The sequence below is a fragment of the Diospyros lotus genome, chromosome 6 (genome assembly GCF_014633365.1).
Source record: "Diospyros lotus cultivar Yz01 chromosome 6, ASM1463336v1, whole genome shotgun sequence".
Classification (NCBI taxonomy): Eukaryota; Viridiplantae; Streptophyta; class Magnoliopsida; order Ericales; family Ebenaceae; genus Diospyros; species Diospyros lotus.
This window is the reverse complement of record NC_068343.1, coordinates 5,800,015-5,827,548: the sequence shown is the minus strand read 5'-3', so window position 1 is coordinate 5,827,548 and position 27,534 is coordinate 5,800,015. Positions and strand designations below refer to the sequence as shown.

Genomic DNA, 27,534 nt, shown 5'->3' with positions numbered 1-27,534 from the left:
CCACAACAATTAAGAAAATGAAATTTTGTTCTTAATGCATAAAATATCATGATTTAGTATCTCAATTATTAAAAATTATTGTATATGTTTTCATCATAAGAGAACTTAGCGAGTGAATGGATGTACCTTTTTTAACAAATAATATGTCATGTTGATGATTGATTGATAGTATTTGAATAGATTGATTGATTTGTCGTACATGCTTAATAATTTGAAAATATAGTATTTGATCATTGATGTGCAAAATATCAAAATTTTAATATTTCAATTATTAAAAAATGTTGCTTTTAAGTGTTTATCCTGAGATATTAAAAAAGAATATAAACAAAAGAGTGATAGAATTGAGTTCAACAAAGAGAAAATGAATATTAGTTTTGTTATATTTTGTAATTGAGAATAGAAAAAACTAGCGTTTTTTTCGTTTAGTGATTTAGAGATTTAAGTATTTGGAATTTAAGGTTTTTTTAAGCTATGGAAAATTTGATCTTTTTTTTTGTTAAGATAAAGTTTAATGTAATATGTCTTGTTGATGTGACTTTTTTATGACACTTTTTATTTTCTATGTGGATGCTTTGTGTAATGTAGACAACGACTTATATTTACTCTAAATCAAGAAAATGACTTAAAAAGTAATAGTTCTTAATAATTGATATATAAAAATTTGACGTTTTGTATGTTGGGATGAAACACCATATTTTTTAAACAAATTAGTCATTCATATGATGAGTTACTCACAAAAAGATCTTTGCGCATTCATAAACATTCTAACATTCCGTCATGGCAAGAATTTAAAACAATTTTTTTTATAGTTATGATATAAAATCGTGATGTTTTACGCATTAAGAACTAAATGCCAAATCATTTAATTATTGAAGAAAAGCCATATGTATTAACCATTTGTAAATAATAATGTAACCTCTATTAGATACACTTATAAGTTTATCTTATGATAATGATTTGAAAGAAGCGGTTTTGGAGGTACAAAATATTCTTTTCCTCTCTCTATATATATATTTTGCTTAGATCTCTTCTTAATTTTGACAAAATGAGAGAAACTTGGCTATCATTAATTGTTGGCTTTGCAAATAATTAATAGAGAGAATTAGTTGGATACAAGAGCTTCATTCTATATTAGTTCGTGGATAGTTATAAATGAAACTCTATTTTCATATGCTATTTATGGTGTATGTGATGTCAGTATCGATAAAGTAACTTCATTCAACTTTAAAAAAATCTTTACTAGCTCTCAATATTTACGCATTCATACTAGGAGCATTTGTCTAGACCTAAGAAAAAATCTTACTGTAATACCTGTATTTACAAAATACTTCTGTTACATCATATCAATTAATTAATAATGAGTTGTGTTGTAAAAGCTCTATAATTCATGTTATTATTGATGTATCAGTGTGACAAGATGATTACCCAAGTCATCGACAGCAACAACTAAATCTTACAAATATATTTCGAAAACATTCCAAAAATAATTGTTGCGGTGTGCCCCAAAACATTCTTCAGCCAATTATTGATGTGAAATCCCGTTCAGGTCTCACCGTGTGTGAAAAAGTATGGGCCAATTGAAATTTTCACCGCATTTGCCCGAAGATGCCTGGTCCAATTCGGACCAAGATATATATATATATATATATTTATATGTGTGTGTGTTTGTGGGTGCACATATTGTTGCATGAGGGATGAATAATTAAGCCCTGGTAATATTAATCAACAGTACTCCAAACTGGGGCAGACAATTAACATTTTTAGGCCCTGCAATATATAATAGAAGCATGGACCTACCTAATTGGATAAAACAACAATAATTAGAACACAATTGTTGCAGCAACAGCTGCTTGCAAATTTCTTTGGCTCTAAAAATATTGGCCCAGTTTTATTTAAGCATCTTTCCAGTGCCCCTCTTACAGATACCGACCTCCATAGCCAGCATTTCTGTACAATGCCTGCTTTATGTCCTCGGGACTTATCGTTGTTTGCTGCTCTATGCCCTTATTAGCAGAATAGGATGGAACATTAATTAGTTAAAAGTACTTTGAACTTTCAAACTAAGATTTGATCAAACATATGTGTGCGCATACCTCTGAACAAGTAGCTCGCATTGAGAAATCATTAAAGCAGCTCACCACACACTGTTGAAGGTCGAGGCCGAGGGCTTCCAATGTGTTGACTGTTGATAGCAACAGTCCTGGCCTTGCTGCACAACAAATGTCAATCCGGGTGTCTGTGCTCGTCCTTTCTACATCGAACTGAACAATTTTGGAGCACAAAATTGGGTTTTAGGAACTGGGTTTTTGACTATGGCTTGATTAAGCAAGCAATCCCGTTGACAACTAGAATTTAAGTTAGAAGTCTGTGCACGTGTATATACCTTTGGTGAGTTCCTGCCTAGCAGTTCATTTGGCTTTAGGTCCTTGGAGACTTGATTCAAAGTGGCATTTCTATCTTCTTCTTGCAAGCTCTTGACTTTCTCCATGAGCTCTTTCATGTAATCTATGGTGTCTCCGAGAATGGCTGTTCTGTCCATCTGCTGATCATTCAAGCATTAATTCCTCTGTTAAAACAAGCTTAATTACAATCGATCAAACTAAATGTCAATCTTGAACAAATGAATCAATAGATACATCACCTTGCTTATCTTCGGGACAATTGATCTGAGCATTGAGAGCCGGTCATTGAGTCGTTTTCTTCTTCTTCTCTCTGCCATAAGGTTCTTGGAGGGCTGCCTCTCGGCCTTCTTAGCTCTACCGTTAATCTTTTGGTCTCCATTTAAAGGCATGTTGTTGAGTAGTTCTGGGATATTCGTGGTAGTTGGTTCCATCTCAACTTTACAGCAAGTCATTCTCTCTTCCAAAGAGTGGAGATCTCCATCATTCCCAATCATTAATCCGTAATCTCCATCTTCCACCATTGACAGGTACTGTTGCTCTTCTTGAACTGGAATTGGAGGATCAATAATGCCACTAGTACTGTTGTTGTTATATGAGGATGAATCGAAGTCTGGTAACGGAAAGCCATGATCAAGAAAAGGGTAGAGGCCATTGAGAGAGCACGGGAAACTACTGGGCTCTGAGGGCGAATTGAGTTCCAAAAATGAGGGATTTGGTGCAGTGAAAACATGGCTCTCATCAAAAGATTCAAAGATCCATGCGTTTGAGAGGAATTCATGTGTTCCAGCTGGAAAGTAATTGGCCCAGCTCTCTCTTCTCGGAGCTAGCAACTCTTCTAAGAGACCATTTTCTCCATCCTCCATCTCTCTCTCTCTCTCTCTCTCGGGTCCCAATGGAAGGAAGCTTTATGAAAAGCTGAACTCTCTCTTCTTCTCAAATACAATATTGACTCACTCTCTCTGTGATAAGATGATATGAAGCTTAAGAACATGGAGATGCATAAAGTCGAGGGATAATAGGTTATAATAAACATTCGTAAAAGATTTGTCAACAATAAATGTCGGAGAATTAGAATAGTATGTATAATATGGGCATGCCATGTTTTTTGTAATAGCACCCAGAGCATAAGATTGAAATGGAATCTGCTTTTTGCCTCTCTCTCTCTCTCTCTCTCAGATTATTAGGCCTTTTTCACCGAAATCTTTAATCACACAGATTAATATTTAAATCCCATATATAATTGCTTTGACCCACAAAATATGTCTCTACCCAACTAAGGATCAAGCCAAAACATCATAGCCTATATACATTAGGTTATCTGTACACCTTACTTAGCCCATATATAATACCTTGCTAAATCATCAACAAGGCTAATCCACTACTCTCTCTCTGTGTTACTGCCTTGGGCACCGTGCCCATGCCCCAATCTTTGGATTATTAGTAGGGTTTGATTAATGTCTTTGTTCACTTTCCTTCGTCTCCAAGCCAAGAATATGTGTATCAGGGTTTTGTGTTAAATATTTGATGCATTTTCTAAATGCTTGAAAAGGAAAGTTAAAATAAAATTAAATGTGATTTTCCCTTAATACATGTAGATTTTAGAAATAATTCAGTTAACCATATATAGCATCTGGCTAGTCCAGTACAATTAAACTAGAGATGTATGTTTGTACAGTAAATTAAACAGGTAAGGTTCTTATTAATTAGCCAGATATTTCGAGGTGGAAATAAAATCTAGAAGAAGAATGTATATATGATATAGAAATGAAATGGATCAATCAACCAAGAATTCACGTGAATGTGACACCTGAGGCATGTGGCTGTTTTTTTTTTTTTTTTTGGGTTCTGCCCGTATTTCAAGCTGTCAATTTTCCCAATATGACAAAACTTTCCCTTAGAAAAATACCAAAGAATTCTTCTTTGATTTCTCAAGTCCTTGGGCTACCTACCATGCAACTCATGATTACAGTTGCTGGATCTTAATTAGCCATTGGATCAGATCACATATATATGTATATGATATATGATGAGAATATACATATATATATATATATATTGGTGTCTGGGCGGCTTAGATCATTTTTCCGGAAGAAGCAAAAGAACCAGTCGACAACGCCTTAGCCTAGTGCATGAAATGTATCAGAAATGGTGCAGTATCACCTGTACGCTGATGATATTATACAACAGACGAATTTACATATATAGAAACCACGGCCATCGTTCCAGAAAAGGTTGGTGGTTTTTGTTTTTTGGAAAGAAAGCGGTTTTGCCATACGTTCTCACTGTGGTGGTGTCGTTTAGAGATGGATGCATGTTGACACAGTATACGAATATTTTTTGTAATCCAGAGGCAGCTGCCCACAATATTTGTTGTGCAGGGAAACCAAAACCGCTATTCATGAGCTCGCTGTCTGCTGTTTCCATGCTATGATTGGCTGTGGGTGGGCCCATTATTTTGATTTTATATATGTGTGTGTGTGTGTCTATATATATATATATATATATGGAGAGGTAGTACAGGCTGCTGATGAGGTAACATAGTGCAGATTGTTCAAAGAGAGAGAGCGAGAGATCAGACAGGACAACTTGTTCTGAGTGAGGACTTGATTGTTCTCACTCTCACATGCATTCTTCTTCGTGAATTTTCCTTTCCATTTTCACTCCTTTTCTTCCCTTCTAAACACTGCTGTGCCTCCACACGCCCCCCCCGCCCCATTGCAGTACTGCATACATTATACATAGTAACTGGGTTTTGCATGTTCTTCACTTTCTGCTGGATTCATGTATAATTGGCACTCAAATGATGAGTAAATAAAATGCACTTTAAAACGCACTCTTTTGAGAGATTGATCGGTTAATACATCTATATATATATATATATTCGCATTTGAAGATGATGTTGTTGTAATATATATAATAATATAATAATAATATTTTGTTGCAAAATTAATTTTTGGAAACATAATTAATAACGGACATGCTACGTAAACAGTTTAAGTTTCACATCTTAACTAATATTTTATATATTTATATTAATATAATATAAAATACAAAATTCATATAAAAATTAATATTTGTGAGTAGCTGCTATATAGAGAGAGAGAGAGAGAGAGCGAGAGCTAGAAGTGGGCTGGTGGGTATTGACATAAAGAGAATGTGAAAGAGGTTGTGATGTCCATCACATTGTCTAAATCAGCACAAGAAAACGAGGGACTCTCAGAGAATCGGAGCATCAAAAGGCGTGGTGATTAGCTTACGGTCAGTACAATGAGGCAGCTCATCAAAGTCCACTAATTTTTCCAAGATTATTAAGCTTTGCATTAATACATTTGTGGTTTAATCTCTCTGTTCATCTCTAATTACTGTAGATAAAATAGGTGGCTAATTCTCATATGCATCCATATATATATAACAAGTGATACGGGGGGAGTAGCGTCCATTAAATATATACTGAGCGTTGACATGAGATATATATATAATATAAATTCTCTTAATTTATATAGATTTTCAAAATAAAAAATAAATAAATAGAAAACCTGATTAATTTAATGTTATTGGTAATTAATAAATAACAACTATAAGAAATAACTCAATAAAAACAATCATTGTACGTACTAATTGTTTCTTAATATCAAAATGTCCATTCTGATCACACACATGCTAACATTTCTACTGACCGAATTCAGTTAGTATATATGCTGCAGATGTGGGTAGCTTCAACTAGACTAGAGCAATCATACATCTAATTATTTGTTGTTGTCTTCATAATTAATTACATTCACATCACATTACTTCTCCCAAGGTTATATATCTCCTAATTAAAGAACTTTAGAACTTGGCATTTTTATGAAATTTTGATCGATTTATATGAAAAAGGAAAAAGAGAAAATAATAACAACAGCATCATGCAGCTCTGATATTGTTTGCATCCCAGAATTCATCTCTGATCTGATGGTAATTAATTAGCGACATTAATAACTAATCATATTCAGTATAATAATTTAGAGAGAATACGTTCGTTCACCACAAAAACATTAATTCCAGTATTTCTCATTTCCCTCCTAAGATATAAGAACAAGAAGTTTTTGATCAAACGTGTTTCCGTTCCATGTGACCATTAAACAGTAGTGCAATTTGGACTGTCATGAGAGTACTAGCTAGATGCTGGAGATTCCATTTGAGAGCTGCTGCTTCCATCTCTCTCTCTCTCTCTCTCTCTCTCTCTCTCGATCGCAACGAATTAAAACAGTAAAAATGATAAGAAAAATACCCATTTGAATGAACGGATCTAAATATTATTCAAGACATGATTAAACGGAGTCATTAAGTGGATTTAGTCAGGTTGCAGAAAAACTACCCTAGCTAGCTAGGCGATAACAAGCAGATCAAGGAGATGATATGATCTTCGTTTGTTAATGCTTGAAATGATCATGATTAAGGTTGCGTAGCTGAGATTGTCTCTAATTGCCTCAACTTGAACTTGAGACTGCACTCACAGATCATCATCATTGTGAATTTCGAGTTGGGACAAAGGGTGGCGCTGTTTGCTCAATCATTTTGCCAAGGGAGATGCTGGGATAACTAACAAGCGCCTCTTCACGGGAAAACATTGCATGGGAAAACGTTATCTTTCGTTTTGTTTGTTTTTGTAATTACAACCCATCAACTTACTGTGTGGGCTCCTTTCACACCGCCCCCACCTCATTCATTATTATTAAGGTTTTAAGTTAATTGTTTGTTTTTAATTGTGTTCTAGTCGATCGAGTTAAATTTGTCAACTTAATTATTTATTTTTAATCGTGCATGTTTGAGTTTCACTCTTTTAATTATGATCAGTTAAAGATGAAGACTCTTTAAATATAGTTTACAAATATGTAACGCTTAAATTTCAAGCACAATTTTTAAATTTTTAGTGTTACACATCAACTTGATTCTTTCTCGTGATGCCCCAAGCAATAGAGAGGCATGGTCACTCTTACCCCTTATTAAATGACAAACTTATAATACGAAATATAATTAAGATATTCTAACATTACATACATATACCCACAACTAATATATCAATAAGCTAGGAAGAATAAATCACCCATGTCATTTGATTGGCCCTTCCAACTAGCTAGAGAGTTATAGGTTGTGACATTCTCCCTTAATAACACCCAAGACACTTTCATTTTCACAATGGACCTTTGCTTGCTTTACTTTTATGAATCATTGGGCATGTTGAGTGCTTCCAACTCGTGCCTTGTTTTCCCATCTGACCATCAAAGATGACCATATTTTTGGACAAAAAATGAGTTTGTTAATAAGTTCATTTGTGAATCATAAATATATAAATAATAAGTAAACTAAAATTTTTGTTTGAGTTATAAAAGCGTTGTTGTCAAAATACAACAATAGAAATTTTTTTGGGATGAGGGAAATCGTCGTACGAAGCCGAGTGAGTTGTTGGTCTCCGAAAGTACAACTGCTGAAGGGGCCCCCTTAGAGAGAAGGCTTCCTAAGAGAAGGCTGCAAAATGATTGGAAAATGTTTCTCGGATGGATATCCTTGGAGAGGAACCGTGTCACAGAGATAGGTATGACGCTTGGAGATGTAGCTTCTCTTGAAAAGGCATAACTGGCCTAAAGCCTGGATGCGGGAAAAGGCTCTCGGATAGGGTTTGATACACCCTTCAAAGAGGAATCAATCGACTTTCGGAAAGAGAAAAGGTCTTTTTTGGGAAGGTGCTTCAAAGGTCTCAAAGAGAATAAAAGCTCTCTCGAAGGGGGTGAAGGAGACTTGGGCTCTGTTTCCAGAAGAACTGCAACATGTAACCAAGATTAGAAGGCTTATGGGAAGGATCTCCCATAAAGACTCTCCGACGGTTAAGTTAGTATGCAGGAAAAGGAAAGGTTACGGAAAGAAATGAAGGAGACTTCGGAAAGAGAAATTTAAAAGAGTCTAGATGGATTACTAGATGTTTAGATCCCCCCAATCGTGTTGCATCTTGTCTTTTTTATAGAAGTCCAAATTTCAATGGTTGATTGGGACACGTGTACGATGCCTTGCTAACCTCTTGGAAAGGCTGCTTCGAGGGGCTTTCAGAGAGAGTCTATCGAAAGCTACTGAAAGGCCTTCGTAACCTTCTTTCCAAGAGCTCCTTTCTCCGAGAGAACTCTTTCAATGAGAACTCTCTCGGAAAGAGAGAAAGGGGTACAACAAAAATAAAACCTCGCTTATTGATGTGTCGTATTTTGTACAATTTTTGCTCTTGGTAAGTAAATGCTCACTTCCAAATGAAACAAACTTATGTAAAAGGCATAAATGAACTTTGATGAGAATAATCGAGTTAAAACAAGTCTTATGATCAAGTTTCAAAATCTTGTTCAAATTTACTCAATTAATTTATAAATAAACATAAATGAACTCAAATTGAACAAATCTTGGTTTGTTTACACCCTTATTAATTTTTTTTTTGTATTTTATAAGTAAAAAAAAAATTGTTCCTTTTTAATATATACTCTAGGGTAAATTTGACACATTTCCATAAAATTACATAAACTGGGACAAGAGCCAACCGGAAAAGCAAGCCCAGGTCCGTTCCCACTGGGCCGGGGTGGGCCCATTCTCGTTTAAGAGAGAGCCATTACTGGGCCGATCATGGAGTTTAAAAATAAGACTTCTCTCAGTTGAGTGTTGCAGTTGCTTCAGTTTGCAAATTCAACTTATAAGTGTACGTATGCGAACAGGCAAATCCACATGTGCCCAAATTTAACAAATAATAAAATTTACCAAATTCAGAAGATGGATGACATAAAATTAGGAGACATTGTCAACGATTGAAGAATATTTAATTACGGACATTTTAGCTTACAAGCTACCTCATTACAAAATTAAGAGTAGTTAAAGAGTGGTTGATTTCCAAGCACAAACCCTGAACTTTCGCCATGTTAATTATTTGCTCAACAATAAATAAATAAATAAATATAAAAAATAATTACGCGTCTTTATTATCATTCAAATAAAAAATTAATATTTGGGTGCATGGATAAAGCTGGTGACTCGACCCAGATTAATTAATTAATTAACTTTTCCTTTTTTTAATGATCAATTAATGTGAGTCCGCGCGCAAAGGAAAGTCAATTGTACTAATCCAAGATGATTACGGAATCTCAAACATCAATTTCAAATTCAAGCTGTGGTGTAATTTGAACGTTAATTCCATTCGACTTTGATCACATGCTCACCCACTTTTACCGGTGGTCGGTTCGCCGCCGATCACTTAGTTCGTCGGAGAGTCACCGACAATTGCCGGATCCTGATAGTCGCCGGTATTAACTTCTTCTTTTTTTTCTTTTTTATATTAAAATTTATGGACACCGTTTAGTTGATGGATTGAACTGGGCTTGGATTGCTAGTGCAGTGCTGCCAGTATCAACTTAAGCCACCCATTTGTCAAAATATAACATTTCATTAATAAAATTATTATTGAAATTATTGTTCTTATGTGCTCACGTTCGTTTTCTTGATTTTGATAGAGAAGATAAATTACAAATCAAAATTTTACCTTATTACGCAAGATAAGGAATCGAATTCAAAATTTATTGGTATAAATCCCAACTTATTATGGTTTAACTACTTAACTTGTATCTTGAGAATCAATAAAATCATTATTGCATGTATATGGGATAGGGTAAATAAAAAGGCTAAAGGCATAATCAGTCCCCCACCTTTCATCATTTAGATTCCTTAACTTAAACAAGAACCTATTAGGTCCCTCAACTTTCAATGGAGCGCCAATGCCAACTGCAATTTGGCGCAAAAAAGTGTCTCCAATAAATATACCAAAATGGTGTTGGACACAATTTTCAATAATAAAATTTGGTGTTAAGTGAATACCGTAACACCAAATTTTTTTATATTATTTTATTCCTAATTTTACCCTTTTTTTATAACTTCAAAATAACTTATTCTCTTTATATCCTTTATCACTTTTATTATATTTGTATATTTTGATTAATAATTAAAAATATAAATTAGATTATTATAAAAAATATATACCGATGAAAATATTTTATTAACATTTATAATGATTTATTAAATTTATAATATTAAATATATTTTAAAATATTTAATATATTTTATAAATACCATGTTAATATAAAATGAAATATTTTTGTTTATGTATATGAATTTTTGTATTTTAATAATTACTTAATAGAAAAAAAATATTCTTAATGCAAATACTCTAAATTCAGGATTTGAGGATGAAAATAAAGATGAAAAGGACACGTGAGATGAACCGACTTTGAAACTCATTTGAAAGATAAATGCCAAATGATTTCTCTCTCACTTTTGTGGAAGATTGATGATGAAATAGATGGTAGTACAGTCTTTTATAATATAATTTTTTTTTAATGAAAGGTACATTATCATACATTAGATAAAAGTTAGTGTTATGTAGTAAAGTTAGTTGTGAAATAAATAAGAAAAAAATATGTGGATAAAAGAAGATAAGAAAATTAATTGAAATATTAAGTAAAAAAAATATTTATGGGAAAAATAGTTTATTTGATTTAAAATATTAGTTGAAAAATGAGATAGATAAATAATTAGGTGGATAAACAATTAATTTGATAAAAGTTATGCGAAAATAATTAATTAAAAATTTAGTAAAAAAATTAATTAGAATAACATATTTTGAAAAAAAAATTATGACTATAATTTTTAATTTTTTTTTATAAAATATGACTAATTATTTTTAATTATACTATACTATTAATATTTATTAAATACTTATTTATAGAATATTCTTTAAAAAAAAATTTACACCAATCTGGTGTCCAACATCGGAGACAACACAAAAATGGTGTTAAAATATTTGGTGCAATTTACTGTTAGACCCCAACTTGGCGTCCAATTTGGTGTTCAACATTGGATGCTCTTAGCCTAAATAAAAATGAAAACATAATGAATCTTTCTCGAACCCGAACCAGACATGACAGTGATGAAAGCTTCATGGAATGACAAAACTCGAACTCAGCCCATGGTGTCAAAGCTGTTGTGGCCTTGGACCTCTTAGTTCCTAAGCCAAGCGATCCAACAAAAGATGCGTGTGGCATTGGCCCATCCAGAAACGAACGGGACAGCCACCTTTCCGTTTGTCTGGTTCTGTTTTTGGTGCATCTGGGACTAGCCTTGCTTCTTCTAAACAAAACTAGAGAGTATTGAGTATCAGTGATGTGACAACCCACCATACCTTCCCTTTTGTCTTCATCCCTGATCTGGATGGTGGAATCTTCCTCATCTCTGAGCAGCTAGCTACCTTCTTGCAGAAGTGCCGAATAATATCTCCAATACACGATAGATCTGAAAGAGGGAAATTAAAAATTTTACATAAAACGTGATGTGGTCCTGGTCAGCCGCTCTTATCTGAATTTCATCGTCCCTTTCTTCCCCCCATGCTTACTCAATCCAGTGTGGCCTTTGCAGCCTCAAATTTCTATCTGCTCTATTTAAACCAACCACTGACTGTGAGCCTTACCTTCCAGCTAACCATACAACAATAACCCTAATTAGCGATTTCGCAGATGGAATGGAGATCGCTCTTCTTCCTCACCATCATAGCACTATTTGGCTTCACCACTGGGTTTCCTCAATCAATCCTACCATACCCACATCCTCAATTCGCCTGTAAGCCGCCGTACAATTCCTACCAATTCTGCAACATCACTCTTTCAGTGGCCGCCAGAGCCCAGTCTCTCATCTCCCACCTCACCCTCCCCGAGAAAATCCACCTGCTCATCGACAATGCCACCGGTGTGCCAAGGCTCGGTATTCCGCCCTACAAGTGGTGGTCGGAATCCCTCCACGGGATTAACGACAACGGCCCCGGAGTCACCTTCAACGGCATCATTCCGTCGGCCACCAGCTTCCCTCAAGTCATAGTCACCGGAGCTTCCTTCAACCGGAGTCTCTGGTACGAGATCGCGGCGGCCATTGGGGTCGAGGCCCGGGCATTCTTCAACGTCGGGCAGGCTGGTCTGACGTTTTGGGCGCCGAATATTAACATTTTCAGGGACCCCAGGTGGGGCCGAGGCCAAGAGACAACCGGAGAAGATCCGCTGGTTGCGGCGGCTTACGCCGTCGAGTTTGTCAGAGGGTTTCAGGGGGAGGATAGGTTGGCTGGCGGCGGAAGTGGAGATGGGTTTGGTCGGAGGAGGGAGCTGGCGGAAAACAGCGGCAACGGCGGGCTGATGCTGTCCGCTTGTTGCAAGCATTACAGCGCCTACGATGTCGACAAGTGGGGCATTCACAACAGATACAACTTCGATGCTGTGGTAAAAGTTTCAAAATTTTAAGCCACCATGGATCAAGTGTACATAGCTTTAAGTTTCAACTTGTATAGAAAATCAAACTCGTACCTGAGTAAAGCTGATCTTTCGTTTTTAGGGCTAGTTGTAGTTAAAAGTTATTCAGTTATTCTCTCTCTGTATCAAGGTTACAGAGCAGGACATGGAAGACACGTATCAGCCACCATTTAAGAGTTGTATTCAACAAGGCAAAGCAAGTTGCGTAATGTGTTCATATAATTCGATCAATGGGGTGCCGGCATGCGCACGAGAAGATCTCTTGCGAAGAACTAGAGAGGAATGGGGTTTCAACGGGTGTGTTTTATGAAACCACGTGTTTCAATTGAGATAAAACAATGTAACATTTTAGATCAGTGTGGCTTACAAGTGATCTTTGAAATGGTGCAAGTGCAGGTATATAACCTCAGACTGTGAAGCTGTTTCGGCCATATATGAACACCATAATTTCACCACAACTCGGGAAGATGCGGTGGCTATTACCCTTAAAGCAGGTTTTTTTCTTTAACCATTTTGCATTCCATGTAAAACATGGGGGAGACTTGATATGACTGTTATTAACTTACTCGTTTTTCCATAGGAATGGATATTGAGTGTGGAAATTATACGGCTCTATATGGTCTATCTGCAATACAGCAGGGGAAGCTAGAAGAAGGAGACATAGACAGAGCACTTTTCAATCTGTTTTCAGTTCAAATTCGTCTGGGAATTTTCAACGGAGACCCTGCAAATGGGCTGTTCAGAAACTTTGGACCTCAAGATGTTTGCACTTCGGAACACAAGGCTCTGGCACTCGAAGCAGCTAGGCAGGGAACTGTTCTTCTGAAGAATGAGAACAAGTTTCTGCCTTTGAAAAGGAATGGAATCTCTTCCTTGGCCCTTATCGGTCCAATGGCAAACAACCACACAATGGGTGGCGATTATACAGGTTCAGTCGCCTTTATCGAAAGCAATTTTCACTTCATATATATATACATATACATATATTTGTCTTTTTAATTAATATATTATTGCTGTTAGAACCCTTGACTTGATATTATGCTGATTTATCTGTTGAATTTCTAAATCGTAGGGATTCCTTGCAGCCCATCTACCGTTTTTGATGCATTTCAATCGTATTCAAAGAAAATATCCTATGCAATTGGTTGCCTAGATGGCGTACCTTGCAAAACAAGAGCTGGATTTGCTGAGGCCCTTTCTGTTGCTAGAGAAGCCGATACTGTCATTCTAGTAGCTGGATTGGACACGACTCAAGAATATGAAGAAGTGGACCGTTACCACATTCGTTTGCCAGGTTTTCAAAAGGATCTTATTGAGGCAGTTGCTGCTGTGAGTAAAAGACCATTGGTCTTAGTTCTTACAGGTGCTGGATCCGTTGACGTATCGTTTGCTAAAAACAACCCTCGAATTGCAAGTATTGTATGGATTGGTTACCCTGGAGAGATTGGTGGGAAGGCACTTGCTGAAATCATCTTTGGAGATTATAATCCAGGTTAGCACAAATAAGTTTTCAATTTATTACAACTTAGGAGACTAAACAATGCAACATTGCCTGGATATCAGTACAAAAATCATGAATTTTGTAATTTCTGGAACGAAACAAACAGGTGGAAGATTGCCTGTGACCTGGTATCCATCGTCATTCACTAATTTACTAATGACTGACATGAACATGCGGCCTGATCTATCTCGAGGTTATCCAGGAAGAACTTACCGTTTTTATATTGGAGAAACTATTTATGAATTCGGAGATGGCTTAAGCTATACAACTTTCACATACACCCTGTTGTCTGCTCCAAACAAACTGAGCCTTTTGGGAACAACAACGGATGTATATGTAGGAGATGAGCGCAACTACGCTTACGTCGACGAGCTAAGATACTGTGATACGTTGGTATTCAATGTACAGATCTCTGTGACAAATAACGGCGGCATGGATGGAAGCAATGTTGTGCTGTTGTTTTCTCGAGTGCCAAATTTTTTTAAAGGCGCTCCAAGAAAACAACTCATCGGTTTTGATCGGGTGCATACTACAACCTGCAAGGCTGCAGAGACGAACTTCGTGGTAAATCCTTGTGAGCATCTCAGCTTTGCAGACGAGTATGGAAGAAGAATTTTGCTGTTGGGAAATCATACTCTAATGGTTGGGGATATAGAGCATATTGTTTCCATTGAAGTATGATAATATGATGTGAAGTTGCATGTATGGTTGTCAATTGATGAAGATCATGCTTTACCCTGAGCACTGTGTAGAATTAGGTGCTCATAAGCAACAACTATGTGGGAGATGCATATATGGTTGTCAGTTGTGGGTACTCTTACCAGGAGTTTGTTCATATATCTAATAATTAGAAAGTTCCATGGCTTTCGTGGGATTGATTGGAAAATCAAGACATGTAATTTGTTGGGATGAATAAATTAATGTTTGATTTCTTAATTTCTTGTGAAGGAAACTTAAAATTAGGATGGTAAAATGGGTTGACGAGTTATAATCGTGTTATGTGGAGACACACATATAATACAAACACGACACGACACGATTAATTAATCGTGTCAAAACTCTCAACCCTAACACGGATTTGTTTATTAAACGGGTTATACGACACGACATGCATAACCCATTTAACAAATCAGTTAAACAGATTACATACGACACGACACGGTAATCCACTTATTAAACAAATACGACATAGCACGTTAACACGAATAAAACACTTTTCAACTTGTTAAAATAAGAATATTTTCAATAATCAACATATAATAAAAGTCATCTAACATGCAAAATAAAATACAGTCATCCAAGAAAAAAATAAAATACAATCATCCCAACAATAAAATAAATACAGTCATTCAATAATAAAATGAAATGTTCTAAATTAGATATTACACAATCACATTATATAATAATCATGTTAATGTGATCAGATCAATCTATTAACTTTTTTAATTAAATGTGTCATTTTGTTTATAATCGTGTTAATGTGTTCGGGTCAACCTATTAACCCATTTAATTAAACGGGTTATTAGTTGTCTAAACGAGTTAGACGGATTAATCTGTTTAAAACACGAAAATAACTTTATCATGAATAGATTGACTCATCTATAACTTGAACTCGATTAGTCCCAATCCTAAGTCGCTTAATTTCGTGTATTTTCGTGTCATATAATCGGGTCACGTCAAAAATTAACATCACTACTTAAAATAATCATTTCAAACATTTTTCAATTGTGATGATTGGCTATTCCAACATTAGAGTAAAAAATAAAAAATCTCTTCTAGAGATCAGATCTAATTTAATAACTCAAATTTAATCTGGAGACCCATTAAATTTATGAAAATTAAACCTGAAAATTAGACTTAAAGTCTAAAAAAACTCAAAACTTACCCCTAAAGTTAATCATCCCCATGCCCATGTATTGTTGGCCAGTCAAGCTCATACAGGAGATTAAATCCAATTATTCACGTGGCATACTCTTAGATGCCTTTTTTTTTTTTTTTTTGCGGGATTTTATCGCTCAATTTTATAATTTTTGATAAAAGAAATAAATCTAAATTTGATCCACAATAATTATGTAAGAAATGAATTCGAATTTAGGAATTTAGACCACCCACCACTCCTTACTGATCATCAAAAAATTTCATGTGGCATGCTCTTACTTTTTAATCAATCTTGCACTAAGTCTATATGAAGATGTGATTTTTTAAGAATAAATATCTTATTAATTGCATTATTACTATATTATTTAGTCTAAAGTATAGTGACTAAGTTAAACATTAAAAAATCCACAAATTCTGTCTTTTTTTTTGTAAGTATAGTAAGGGCCAAATAAACTCAAAACTCAAAAATCGTTTAAAATATCTTGAAACTAAAAATATCCAATTGAAAGTTTGATCATGGTGATCCGAAACATTCATTTAACAATTCTAAGTAAGAAAAAATTTTTCACATTTAACAATTAAACAAATTTCTAAAATTCTATGTTAAAAAATAAATATAAAAATAAGAAATAACAAAATTCAAAATTCAAAATTATTTTGCGTAACTAAACAGTGAAACACCACTCGCACTGCTCTCCTTCTCCTCGGATTCTTGTCTTCTTCCTCAATAAATATTCAGTTCGTTCTAACGGTGAAAGGCTCCTTATCATAACTATACTGTTTACCAACAGACCAATGGCCTGTCGAGAGTGCATATCCCAACCGTTCACATTCAGACAAAACAAACAAAGCAAAACTTGCCACGGTGATTATTTAACCCCTTCTTCTTCCACCCTATATGATCTACCAGTCTTCGAGTTGGCAGCAGGTAGACTGTTTTCGAACAGACATTAGAGCAAACACATCGTAGGCAGACCCATTCAGATGCCTCTACAGCAACCAAAATGGGAATTCCTCATCTTCCTCAACATCCTTATAGTCCTTTCCGGCTTGATCACATCCAATTCTCAACCAATCTCATCAAACCCCCATCCCTCTTTCCCCTGTAAGCCGCCCTGCAACTCCTACCCATTCTGCAACACCTCTCTTTCTGTCAGAGACAGAGCCCAATCTCTCATCTCCTACCTCACCCTCCCCGAGAAGATCCAGCAGCTGACCGACAACACCACCGGGTTACCGAGGCTCGGTATTCCCGCCTACGAGTGGTGGTCCGAGTCCATCCACGGAATTGCATCCAACGGCCCTGGAGTCATCTTCAATGGCGGCCCAATTCAATCGGCCACCATCTTCCCTCAAGTTCTCGTCACCGCGGCTGCTTTCAACAGAACTCTTTGGCGCTCGATTGCATCGGCCATCGCGGTTGAGGCCAGGGCAATGTACAATGTTGGGCAAGCTGGGCTGACGTTTTGGGCTCCGACTGTTAATATCTTCAGGGACCCCAGATGGGGGAGAGGCCAAGAGTCGCCCGGCGAAGATCCTATGGTTGCGGCGGCCTATGCGATCGAATTTGTGAAGGGATTTCAAGGTGGGGATCAGAGGGTTGAAATTGGAAATGAGTATGGGCTTGGGGGAAAGAGAGTGCTGGCAGAAGATGGTGGTGGCGATGAGCTGATGTTGTCTGCTTGTTGCAAGCATTTCACTGCATATGATTTGGAGAAGTGGGGGATGTACGCCAGATATAACTTCAATGCTGTGGTAAGTGTCTTCACTGTTTTTTCTTTTTTGAATTTTAATTTTTTTTCTCTGATTCAATTTCTCATAGCATGTATGCATTCCATCCAGACAATTAAGATCAAATGAAATATAAATCACCACTGGAGCTGTAAGTTTCAACTTGATTGGAAAATCCAAAATGTTTCATGCACATTTTAGATATGAATCTTTATCATAGCCATTATAAGAACAAATGGAACACAAAACAATTTTTTTTTTTTTTTGAATGATAATATACATAATAAATAAATAGGTGTGATCGGATTGTAACTCAAGGTCTATGGGGCTGCTAGGAACATATTTAAGATGAATCTGACTTTTTATGTCTGATGCTAAATAGGACAGGCGTGTGATATTTTATCATCTGATGGTTCAACATGGCTAAGTATAGATGGCCAAATAGGAATAGATGTTCAAATTGAGATTGATTATGTTTAATACTTGAGTTGTAACTGTTGTATTTGTCTCCATGCTCAGATTTCAGAGCAGGATTTGGAGGACACATATCAACCACCATTTAGGAGTTGTATCCAACAAGGTAAAGCAAGCTGCTTGATGTGTTCATACAATGCCGTCAATGGGATTCCTGTATGTGCAAGCAAAGATCTCTTGCAAAAAGCTCGAGATGAGTGGGGATTCAAAGGGTGATATGCCATAGAACTTCACTAAGTAAAATTTAACAAAATGGTCACTTAAAATGAGACTGACTATCACACTTACACATGATTCTTTCAATGCCACAACTACAGATATATCACATCTGACTGTGATGCCGTGGCCACCATATATGAATATCAGCATTACTCGAAACCCCAGAAGATGCAGTAGCTCTTGCTCTTAAAGCAGGTTTAATTTCTTTTCCTCTACTGGAAAGTCAAACCTTTTTTTTTTTTTTTCGCATTTTCAAGTGGTACCTGTGAAAGTTACACAAAACAGTTAATAGAACTTCTGAATTTTTTTTTAAGGAACGGATATTAACTGTGGAACATATATGCTGCGGCACACTCAATCAGCAATAGATCAGGGCAAGGTGCAAGAAGAAGACATAGACAGAGCTCTTCTCAATTTGTTTTCAGTTCAAATTCGTCTTGGGCTTTTCAATGGAGATCCTATCAAGAAGAAGTTTGGAAAGTTAGGACCCCAAAATGTTTGCACTTCAGAGCACAAGATGCTGGCACTTGACGCGGCAAGGCAGGGCATTGTACTTCTTAAGAATGTGAAGAAGTTTCTGCCTTTAAAGAAAAATAAGATTTCTTCCTTGGCTATTATTGGTCCCATGGCAAACAGCACCCAGTTGGGTGGTGGTTATACAGGTTTTGTTTTGCATATAGAGCTCTGCACTTTGCATAAGCTTACCTGAATATCTTTTTTTGCATATTATCATTTTAGAATTTCAAAGTCTTAAATGAACTTTTCTGTGAAGATCTGGTACCTTTCTCTCATTTACAAATAGAAACAGATTAGGTAGTTTAATTACTTTGTAGGTGTCCTGATAAATCGTACTGAAGCACTTTGAAATTTTTTTGGAACATTGTTATAATATGTGCTTCTTCTGGATAAAAATGCCCCCCCATCCCCCCCCCCCCCCCCCCCCCACCAAAAAAAAAAAAAAAAAATCAAAAGGTAAAAACTGAGACTTTACAGTTCCTTCCAGATATATAAATTGTCTTTTCTGTGAATTATTGAGTTTTCTTCCCCTTTGAATCCTTTATGCAAAATCATCAGAGTTACTTGTTGGATGCCATTGCTGATTTAGTTTCCTCGTATCTGAATTGTAGGAGTTCCTTGCAGTTCAAAAACCCTTCTTGATGTATTCCAGGACTATGCAAAGAAAGTATTCTACTCAGCTGGTTGCCTTGATGGTGTAGCTTGCAATTCCAATGCTGGATTTACTGATGCTCTTTCTATTGCTAAAAAAGCTGATATTGTCATTGTTGTAGCTGGATTAGATTTGTCCCAAGAAACTGAAGACCTTGACAGATACAGTCTTCTCTTGCCAGGCTATCAGATGGCTCTTGTCAACTCCATTGCTTCTAAGAGTCGAAAACCTTTGGTTTTAGTTGTTGCTGGTGGGGGACCACTTGATGTGTCATTTGCTAAGGGCAACCCACAAATTGCAAGTATTCTCTGGATTGGTTACCCTGGAGAGGCTGGTGGAAAGGCACTTGCAGAAGTCATCTTTGGAGAATACAATCCAGGTTGGTATCGTGCTATTGCATCTTGCGATTCCATAGTATGGGGGTCATTCAAGATCATTGGTAACCACATTGACATTTAAATATATTTACACAAACTTGTCATCACTTTGTAATCGTGTTTACTCTAGTCACGGTTTATATTGCTTATGTGGAGCTATGAAGCAAGATACAAACACTAAGGGTGTGTTTGATAGTATGAAAATTCCATGAAAAATGTCCCATCCAAGGAATTGGATTCCATCTTTGTTGTTTGACACACTACATTTTCCATGGAATTGAATTCCATGGTACAACCATTAAAGCATCATTTGATCTCTTTTCCATGGAAAATTCCATCTAGGGGGAGGTGGGTTTCTTGTTCATGCAAGTTGAAAAATGTTTTCTTTTCCAACTAAATGCTATCAAACACACCCTAACTGAAAACATGATATAACATAGCCTGGCCATCACAATCATTTTTATAAAATTTAGGAAACAACATGTAGGGGCATATGTATACATGCAAATATAACTTCTTCATTTTTGTACATTATGAATGCTTTTTTGTTTTATTATTTATTTTACCAAAATATTAAGAAATAATTCTTGATATTCAAAATAATAAGTAAATGTATAAATTGTTGTTGTTTTAGATTTACTTTTTAATTTATTCTTAATTATAATGTGGTTCCAATATGTTTATATGATGGACATGTATTTTCCCTATAGTAATGATTAGGTCGGTTTATGGATATAATTACCAATATGTACTAAAACTATCGAAAACTATTATTAATAAAGATATTATTCAATTTATAATAGTGATAGTATGTAAAAAAATATTGCAAAATACTACTAATCCATCATAAAAATGCTGTTAAAATTCTAATAATGATAATATAAACATCATTCAACATATAAAAAAAATATTATGAAATAGTAATCCAACGTAAAGAGACCATTAAACCCCTAATAATGATAATATAAATTTCATTCAACTTATAAAAAGATAATTATTTTTGTTAGGCATTATAATTATGCTCATTTTGTTTTTTTTTTTACATAAAATTTGTTGCATTTGTCAATTTTATGCCAAAAAAAAGTTCTAAAAACGTTTTAGAACACATCATCTCTTTAGGTGTGCTGCTTGCATGCCAACCAATGGGCATAAGTGTCCATTGCGAGTCCTTAATGTGTCTAAAAGTAAAAGTAATATTTAATGAAAGTGCATGCAATTTGGTATATCAGACATGTAGAGTGCATCTAACACATATTCTGCAAGTATTCTGTGTTTAGTACATTTCAGGCTCAAGTCTGCACTTCCTAGCCCACAATGTTTAAGAATGAGCGTAGAAAAATTAGAAAGATATTTGACCATATTTGGATTAACGTTTCTGACACATTCTTAAGTGCCTGATATTCCACGATATGAAATCTTCATAGAAATGTCTGTCCTTACATATGAACTACTAAAGATGTTGAGTACATTGTATATATTTTTCACAACGGATTTCATTTTAGAAAGTCCAAAATTAGAGTTGTCACCATAAATGCAACAGTAAACGCAAGATGATCCACCCTTGAGGGGGTATATATATTTGATAAATGCCCTTGAGGGTAATATTCTAGGGAGTCAAATTTAAGATTCACGTTTGAGATACTATTGGGATGCATTGAAGCATATGGGTTTAGGCAATGGGGAAGTAATTTAATAATGGAAAATTGTTAGTGTAACACGTAATTTTATTTTCTGACCATGGCATAAACAAAGGGGATGATTATTTTATGTCATGTAGATATTCTTTGTGTCAACTTCAAAGACAGAAAGTTGATGTAGTTTTTGAAATAAAACAGGTGGAAGACTACCAGTAACCTGGTATCCTGAGTCATTCACCCGTGTACCCATGAATGATATGAATATGCGAGCTGATCCATCTCGAGGATATCCAGGCAGATCTTATCGATTTTACAATGGTGACACAATATATGGATTTGGACATGGCTTAAGCTATATAAGCTTCACTTATAAACTCTTATCTGCCCCAGACAAATTGAGCTTATCGGGTTCTGTTAAGGCTGAATACAGAAAGGGCTTGTCCCAACGAAAAACAGATGAGGTTAACTATATTCATAAAGATCAGCTGGAATGTTGTGATTCATTGACATTCTACATGCATGTCTCTGTGATGAATAATGGTGACATAGACGGAAGCCATGTTTTGATGTTGTTTTCTAGAGTGCCCAAATTTTTTAAAGGTGCTCCAGAAAGACAACTAATTGGATTTGATCGCATCCATACTATTTCTAACTGGTCCACTGAAGCAAGCATCAAAGTAGATCCCTGTGAACATCTTACCATTGCCAACGAGCAAGGAAAAAGAATATTGCCACTGGGTGATCACACTCTTATGTTGTTGGACCTAGAGCATATTGTTTCAATTGAGATATAATAAAGCTCATTTGAAATCAATTATTGATCAAAGTTTGTAATTCAACATTGTTTCTGTTATTGGAAGATATACATGTTATTCAGGGAAAAAAAGAAACCTGAATATTCTTGGTACAATTAATCATACACTTAGTCATTCTTTCTCTCGAATTTCAAATGCTTCTGGAACCTCAAGTGTCTTGCAGATTATTGTCTTGTTCTATTCAGGTAGAGATTTGATTGAAACCTGCGATTTGGAAACAAAGTTATGGATGAAGATCAGGAACTGTAAGTGTCCACGCAAAGTAGAATGCGGCAAAGTTGCAAAAAAAGACAGGACAAAGGCAAAGCAATAGCTGCATTCTTGTTATCTTGTGTTCAAACATTTGTCTTGCAAAAGTGCACTTGCGTGTGTTTCTGGTTTCAGGACTAGTGCATCACTTGGAATTGCAGGAAAGGAGCTGTTGCTCTTATAAATTTTTCTTACAATGGGTGCCAGAATTAAGGAAGTATAGACCAAAGAGGTTTCATGATCACTCCACATGCAATGCCAACGTCCCTGTGGCAGTAAAGACTCTGCTTTTGGCTTTGTCGCTTCAAAACCGAACACATGTTGCTTGGCATCGATAATTTGGGTTATCCAAAAGAAAGAACAAAATAGCTGCATGAGAAGGGCATCGAAACATCTAAAGAACAAAATGCTTAACCAGTATGAGAAAATCATCAGTACCATGTCGCAACAATGGCATTATGACCTCAGCTGCATCTTTGTCTGGAGAATTGCAGGGTGGGAAAATTTGTTCTGAAGCTTAATTTTGTGAACATGCATAGTTTTCAGATTCACTATTTTTCAGAAGATTGGAACTGATTTCATTGTTTATTGCTTGCTGAAATTATGAAAAGGAAGCAATGATGGATCAACAAATGAACATAAAGGGGTAGAGCAGTGAATGAGGCCATTTGCAAGGCACGGGTTGAGTTTTTCTTTCAGCTGCTCATGACATTGACAGCCATTCCTCACATGAAAGGAAAGAGAACCATCTCTTTCATTTACTACTCTTTTTTAACTCCTTGCCATGTCACGGGCTTTCGTTTCTTTTCTTTTGGCTTGGCTAATGAAGTGTCAATATTGTCCATGTGAAGCCCCATCTCCACCCGAATTGTTAGAAATTTGGGATGGGAGCCGGGACTCGATGCGTGTGTCCGACCCATTTTAATTAACCTTTAAGAAGTAGTGGATAATTGTTGTATATGATTAGGGACGAAGAAAAGCCAGAAAATCCGGGTCCTCACGCCAATTGCGGATCGGCAAGTAAGTAGTGCTTTTTATTGAATTATTATTATTAACATTTTTTATGAATTCGAAAATCTGGAAGGGGAGGGACAAAACAAGAGTCTATCAGTAACATCATTTTTGTTTCTTAATATTATTATCCTCTGATATATGTTATTGTTGTTATCCACCCAAGGTATGAAGAAGATGGCACTTAAGGTGTAGATTGCTTCTGCATTGACTATTTATTAAGAGATTTATTTATTATATGTGATTCAGCCTTCGACCCTTTTAAGTAGTAAATTTCACTTACAAAATACATATTTCAACTCTTATACTTTATATTTTTTTATTTAAATACTTAATTCTTTTATTATTTTAAAAACACCACTAAAATTATAATTATAATTTTAAGTTTATTATATTTTTAATTTTTTTATTATCTTAATTACATCTTTAAATTTATAATTCTCAATAAATCTATTGATGTGTGTAATTAATTTGAAATTGCATAATTTAAGACCATAATTGAAACCATAAAAAATTTAAAGATATAATTAACTCAAAATTATATAGTTTAGAGGTCTCTTTAAAATAATAAAAAAAATTAAGTATTTAAATAAATAAAAAAATCTTGCAAGTAAAAAGAATAAAATATATATTTAATTAAATTTCATTCGCCTGTCTACTTAAAAGGGCACGTTTGGTATGATCTTGTGTTTAGTTTATGTTTTTAATTTTTTTTTAGAAAATGAAAATAGAAATATTATTTGATTATTATTTTTGTTTTCCAAATTTTTTATTTTCCTGACTAAATTTCAAAATTTCTTTCGAACATTGGGCAACTTGAGGTGGCCTCCAATGAATGACACTAGCAGTTGCCATTGTGGACCTCTTGGGGCCAGTCATCGGCAGCCTCCACCAATTTCATTTATGGTATAAGTGTCTTTTATGCCATCATCCGTGCTACGTCCCTCACAGGCGTAGCACGAATGATAATTAGGTAGCAAATTACAAATAAGAATGTAGATTCGAGTCATGACAGTCGCAGTGTAAGAGTTTTATCATCTTGTGAGGGTGACTCCTTGTGGGCACTATATACTGTACCTCTTACTTGGTGCGCTGTCGTGTATCGTGATTAACCCATCCCATGTACGTGGAGCAGTATGTGGGGGCCCGGACTTCACCTTTACAGACAAATTTGAAATAAGGTCGCTTTCATGATTCTCAGGTAACATATTCTATCAAGTTTAAAATAACAGATTGTATCAAGTTTAAAATAAGGTGTGAGGTTAGTTGGAAAGATAAAAGAACAGGTCAGGGAAGGTAGGCATCACGCATGCATGGTGGATTAGGTGAAACTTGGTTTTAATTAAATTGAATATTGATTTGATTGGGGGTGATGATACAGAGATTCTGATTTCCAAAAGAGTGATGTCATTTTGGATAAGGTTCTACTCTCTTTCGGTGGATGCTATTTCTATGCCCAATACGCAACCCCAACCCTATATATAACCAGTAAAAATGTTCTACTCTCCATGTTACTTACATGCCTGTAAGTAACATGGAGCCTGCCCAACAACTCTCCCCAATTTGGACGTCAAAGTGTAGCTCTTAAGTGGGTGATTTTGGACACTCATATGTTACATGTAAATGTAAAGGAGGAGTGGTAAATTATTGCATGCCATGCCATGCCATATTACTGTCACCAAATAGTCCCTTCCTTCCTGCCTAGTCTTTGTTAGCCAGCAAACAAATACCCTTAAAAAACTTTAAAAAAAGAAAAGAAAAGAAAAGGGCGATGGCTCTTGCAAAATAGCGCATCATAAGCAGAGCAATTTGCCCCCATGACCATGAATAATTGAAGGAAAATACTAAAGTGTGTGTCGTCCTGTCCTTTTCAAAAGAAATAGGAGCGTCTCCAACAAATTCTAAGAAAAGTCTCTGTCTGTTTTCAATCATTCTTTTGAAAAAAGAGGCCAAAAAAGTTAATAAAGGTAGAAAAAGCACAACACAAAAGGGCAGAACAGAACAGAGAAGACCAGATTGATTGATTATGTGGATTAAGATACTAAAGTAAAGCGTTATTTGTATATTCTTATATTATATATATATATAAATAAATAAGTGTTATATAAAACACATTACATTTATACATAAATATTAATAAAAGCATTCTCTTTAGATTAAATTAAAGTATTAGGTTGCTGGCTCAAACGGAAAATATAAGAAAGAGAGAATAAATTAAAGCGGCACTGGGGGCTGGCGCATAGCGAAGGCATAGAGTCGGCGTGAGTCCTCTTATTTTTTTATTTTCTTAATTTGTGATCAGAAAGAATTCATCACAATTCATTCATTCATTCAGAAGCCTCCTCCTCCTCCTCCTCAAATCTCACTCTCACTTGCACTTGCCTTTCTCCCATCATCCTTCTCTTTCGGTTGCAAACATGAGTGACCCAAAATATGGTTATCCCTACCCTGCTCAAGGTACTCTCTCTCTCTCTCTCTCTCTCTCTCTCTCTCTCATGTTCTTTTGTTTTCCTTGTTCATTCCCTTGGTTTTCCTCTTTTGCGTACTTGATTTTCTCCCCTCGTTATGCTTACCAGTTGATTTCTTGTTTTCTCTCGTCTTCAAAGAAGATTTATCGTTTATTTTTCAGTAGTTCTTACTAAAACCGAAAAAATTCTCTTTCTCTCTCTTTTGGTAAAAACTGTCTTTCTTTGCCTTGTGGGTTCTTGAACAGTTATATTGTTGGGTTGGTCTTGTAATTCGTTTCCTCAGGTTACTATCAAGGCCCTCCTGTAATGGCACCTCCCCAGTATGCTGCTCCCCCTCCCAGAAGAGAACCTGGTTTCCTTGAAGGATGGTATGCTCTCTCTCTCTCTCTCTCTCTCTCTCTCTCTCTCTCTCTCTTTATATATATATATATTCTTTCTTGTTTTGTTTTTATTCATATATGCTCCAGCACATTTGCTCCGTACCCATCATGAGAAGGAAAAGAAAATGTTGTTTAAATTCATGCCCCCCCCCTTAATTTATTCGGGGAATTACAGTTTGATTGCTAATTAACAAATGTGGATTTGTAATGGTTTGGGGGGGGGGGTTTGTGATGTTGCAGTCTGGCGGCTTTGTGTTGCTGTTGCCTCATAGATGAGTGCTGCTGTGATCCTTCCTTTATCTTCATCAGCTGAGGCTGAGATGCTTCGCTTGTGACTGTGGCCTTCATTCAATAATATTTCCCTTTGTTCCTTTTATATTTATGTGTGTGTCTAAGAACTAGTTAAGATTCTAGGACTAGTGTTCCTGTGAGATTGTGTTAATTGCAAGGATGTGCATCTGAGACTTCTTTACCATCTAATTGACCTTTGGTTTGTTTCTTAATTTTCCCTTTTCTCTTTTCTCTTTTCTCTTTTCTCTTTTGAGTTGGAATAACCTTTTAGTCTATTTGAGTTAAATATATTAAATAACTTATTAAATTTTATATTAAAATATAAAAAAATTACTAAATTTTAATTTATAATTAAAAGATTATTATTGAATTTTAATTTAATATATAATTTAATAATTATCTATTAAAACAATTAACAAGACGTTAATACGACTAACACTGTGAATAATTAAATAATATAATTGATCATTAAATTGTATTAAAATATAAAAAATTATTAAATTTTATACTAAAAATACAAAAACATCATGTTATCTCTTTTAACAACAATTGATGATAATTATAAAATTATATATTAAATTAAA

At 35.4% G+C, this 27,534-nt stretch overlaps 3 protein-coding genes and 1 long non-coding RNA gene across 4 annotated transcripts; 3 read left to right on the top strand and 1 right to left on the bottom strand.

Moving 5' to 3' along the window:
• Positions 1–1,665: 1,665 nt before the first annotated feature.
• Positions 1,666–3,449, bottom strand: LOC127804168 (transcription factor bHLH93-like). Its single transcript, XM_052340960.1, has 4 exons — positions 2,642–3,449; positions 2,384–2,539; positions 2,094–2,261; positions 1,666–2,003 (listed from the first exon to the last, which is right to left on the bottom strand). Exons 1-4 carry the CDS (start codon positions 3,263–3,265, stop codon positions 1,917–1,919), a joined length of 1,035 nt encoding a protein of 344 aa, XP_052196920.1. The 5' UTR covers positions 3,266–3,449; the 3' UTR covers positions 1,666–1,916.
• An 8,342-nt stretch (positions 3,450–11,791) lies between these two features.
• On the top strand, positions 11,792–15,188 carry LOC127804080 (probable beta-D-xylosidase 6). The gene is made up of 6 exons (XM_052340808.1): positions 11,792–12,721; positions 12,882–13,048; positions 13,148–13,245; positions 13,332–13,679; positions 13,824–14,243; positions 14,359–15,188. Exons 1-6 carry the CDS (start codon positions 11,972–11,974, stop codon positions 14,931–14,933), a joined length of 2,358 nt encoding a protein of 785 aa, XP_052196768.1. The 5' UTR covers positions 11,792–11,971; the 3' UTR covers positions 14,934–15,188.
• A 1,705-nt stretch (positions 15,189–16,893) lies between these two features.
• On the top strand, positions 16,894–22,679 carry LOC127804821 (probable beta-D-xylosidase 6). The gene is given in 7 exon segments (XM_052341852.1): positions 16,894–17,885; positions 18,381–18,547; positions 18,653–18,711; positions 18,714–18,749; positions 18,869–19,216; positions 19,682–20,101; positions 21,935–22,679. Coding segments are annotated over 7 exon segments (2,397 nt in total). The 5' UTR covers positions 16,894–17,114; the 3' UTR covers positions 22,531–22,679.
• A 3,352-nt stretch (positions 22,680–26,031) lies between these two features.
• LOC127804088 (uncharacterized) lies at positions 26,032–27,162 on the top strand. The gene is made up of 3 exons (XR_008023649.1): positions 26,032–26,268; positions 26,563–26,647; positions 26,900–27,162. It is a non-coding gene; the product is annotated as an uncharacterized LOC127804088 (long non-coding RNA).
• Positions 27,163–27,534: the final 372 nt, after the last annotated feature.